General features: G+C 35.2%; 1 protein-coding gene across 13 annotated transcripts in view; it reads right to left on the bottom strand.

Moving 5' to 3' along the window:
* The window catches only part of LOC110026041 (ubiquitin-like protein ATG12), a 52737-nt gene extending 50673 nt beyond the window's left edge, over positions 1-2064 (bottom strand). For 2 of the 13 annotated variants that reach the window (XM_020726798.1, XM_020726797.1), the window contains exons 1-3: positions 1941-2056; positions 1611-1788; positions 1436-1494 (exon numbers count right to left, since the gene is read on the bottom strand). In XM_020726798.1, coding sequence (XP_020582457.1) covers positions 1436-1494; positions 1611-1644 — 93 coding nt within the window. In that variant the 5' untranslated portion in view covers positions 1645-1788; positions 1941-2056. Of the gene's footprint in view, positions 1-1435; positions 1495-1610; positions 1789-1940 lie in introns of all 13 variants that reach the window. The other 11 variants (XM_020726800.1, XM_020726803.1, XM_020726795.1 and 8 more) reach the window with 10 other exon arrangements.
* Positions 2065-2608: the final 544 nt, after the last annotated feature.

Here is a 2608-nt window from a genome sequence, read left to right as displayed (position 1 = left end):
TATATATTTATTTATTTATTTATTTATTTATTTATTTATTTATTTATTTATGTCTATGAATTAGAGCATAGATGTCATTTCAGTGATATAGTTGAGTTTGTTTGTCTTGACCCATGGTCATTTTTATTTTGTTAGGATTAGTTGATACAGTGTTTTTAAGAGTGTTGGTATCTTGTTATTAGGGATGCTACTCTTAGTACTCTATAATAAGGATCCTTAGGCTAGAACTATGTAATGTAACATTTTTTATAAATAAAATTCTACTTATCCTATATGCGAGCTCTTTCCATTTTTCCCAGAGGGATCCTTGAAGAAGAACTAGCGTAAACATGTCTCCATCTCTAATCGATTCTTAACTTTTAAATTCATGAGTTGTCTTCCATCTCTCTATCTCTATCTACCATCTTTGTTATTTTGTTTGAATTTGACATCAATATTTTTCCGGCCTCAAATCCTATGCCATATAAATGTAAATATAAACACAAAAGCCAAAAAAATATGCATGTCCCGATAAAATAAAATTATCTTTACTTCCCCATTCATATTCCTATCCATAGAATTTCCAACAGCAACCATGAAGACATATAAAAACTATTCAGTCCCATCTCTGGCATAATACAAAATTAGTTAAATCTTATTTGATTGATTTTATTTCTTCCACAATTCAAAACAAATTCAATTTAAGGGTGCATTTGGTTGCTAGAAGTTACAAAAAAATGGATTGAAAAACATTGAATAATTTTGGATTTCATCATTTGGTTGAATGCAGTTGGAAATTAAAATGACAATTCACAGGCACCTTCAAAATCCCTCAAAAAGTGAAGATATCATTTTAAAACCAAAAATGAGTAAAAACAAATACACCCCTTTCTAAAACATGGTTTCCACCTACCATGAGCCCTAAAAATCATCAAGCTTAGTTTCTCATAATTATAATTTACTGAACAATGCCACTCTATGGATACATTTTTCCTTTTATTTTCAAGTTTATTTTATTTCATTGGACTATAATACAAGGACAGTGATAGCTATGTATTCATCTATAGAAGAACCGGAAAAAAATCCATGAACAAAACATGGCATTTCATCACCAATAATCAAAAAACTAACACACAAACTCTCTTAAGAGGTTAAATAACCTCACAAATCTAACATTATCAAACATTTCCCATTCAGCATCTCAGCGTACCATTTCTAGCAAAACAAAGGTTCTTCATGGTCCAAGTGGCGAAATCCTTTAGCAATGCCCAGCCTGAGAACACCATACTGTGCTAGTAGAAACACAATCTTATTCTTTGTTAATGGTGCATTTTACTATTTCTCATCTTATTGCTGGTCAATATTAAATTCATCAATATTTTGCGGCCACAGCTCCGCCGATGAACAACTAAAGTTATCAAAGCTCGAAAATTCAAATGAAAATTTCCGCTCATACCTTAAACTTCGCCTGCTTGAGGATGGGAGCATCGCCGGTCGCTCTCAGGTGAACAACCACTGCAAATAAACAAAGAGAATGGCATGAAACAGAGTAAAAAAATCAGATGGGGTGATAACCCAACCCTAGAACAGAAGCATAAAGCTCTCTGGACACTGTCGCTCATCCTCGCTACCTTTGCGGTCGGAGGTTGGCGACTCTGCCGCCATGATCGACAACGCGGAAGGATGTGCAACCCTTTTCTGCGATGAATCAACGGGAATTTGGAAGGACAGAGCCACCAAATCGGACGAGCGTCCGTATCGGTTTAAAGGCCGGTCGGGCTAGCCCTTCAACTTAGCAAAGCTAATAATCTACGGACATTCATACATATCATCACTCACAACATTTAATATTACATATCTCCCACTTAAATTCTCATATTTATATTTCAAGCACTCAAGTATTATAATAAACTTTAAAAAAAACACATTTTGTTAAAAGATATAACCCCCTTAAAATTCACCTTCCTATGGTACTCCTTGCCATCTCGAAGATCGAATGAGCTAGTCGCTTCATTTTGGAGAAATGGACGAACTTGGAGACGAATCGTGAGGGATGCTCGAGATCCATGAAGGTGAGATGGACGAATAAGTCATAGTGGGACCTAAGGGGAGGTAATGGGGAGCAACTCACTCTTCCTCATTCCTCAACTCAACTATATCATATCCAGCAATAAGGAATCAAGTCTAAAATTAACTTGTGATTTCTCCCCTGCAAATTTGAAGAGAAAGACTTCTCTTCAAAATAGGAGAGGAAACCTCTCCATAAAATTGCAGGGGAAGCTGAATAGGAAGAGGTTGTCGAGGGCTGTTAATTTGGCACACTGAATGACGGCGATGTAGAGGTAGATGATGCGGGAAGTTTTCACGGCAATGTGGAGTGGCGAGATCGGCAGTTGTCAGAGTTTTCTGATTCGTCTAACACAGTAACGAAGTATTTTAAATGTAAATATGAAAGTTTGGGTGTGAATATGTAATATTAAATGTTTTGTGTTATTTATGTAAATCCCCCAATAAACTAATTTTTAAATTTTAAACCACATTATGAGGTTAAGGCCTCTAGTAAAAAGAGGTTAGAAAGATTTTTCTTTGGTTTAATCCTACTTTCTTAAACTTGTCATATTTTAATGTT

The sequence above is a fragment of the Phalaenopsis equestris genome, unplaced genomic scaffold, assembly GCF_001263595.1.
Source record: "Phalaenopsis equestris unplaced genomic scaffold, ASM126359v1 Scaffold000347, whole genome shotgun sequence".
In the NCBI taxonomy this organism is placed as follows: Eukaryota; Viridiplantae; Streptophyta; class Magnoliopsida; order Asparagales; family Orchidaceae; genus Phalaenopsis; species Phalaenopsis equestris.
The sequence above is the reverse complement of the archived record's forward strand: the minus strand, read 5'-3'. Positions and strand labels throughout refer to the sequence as shown.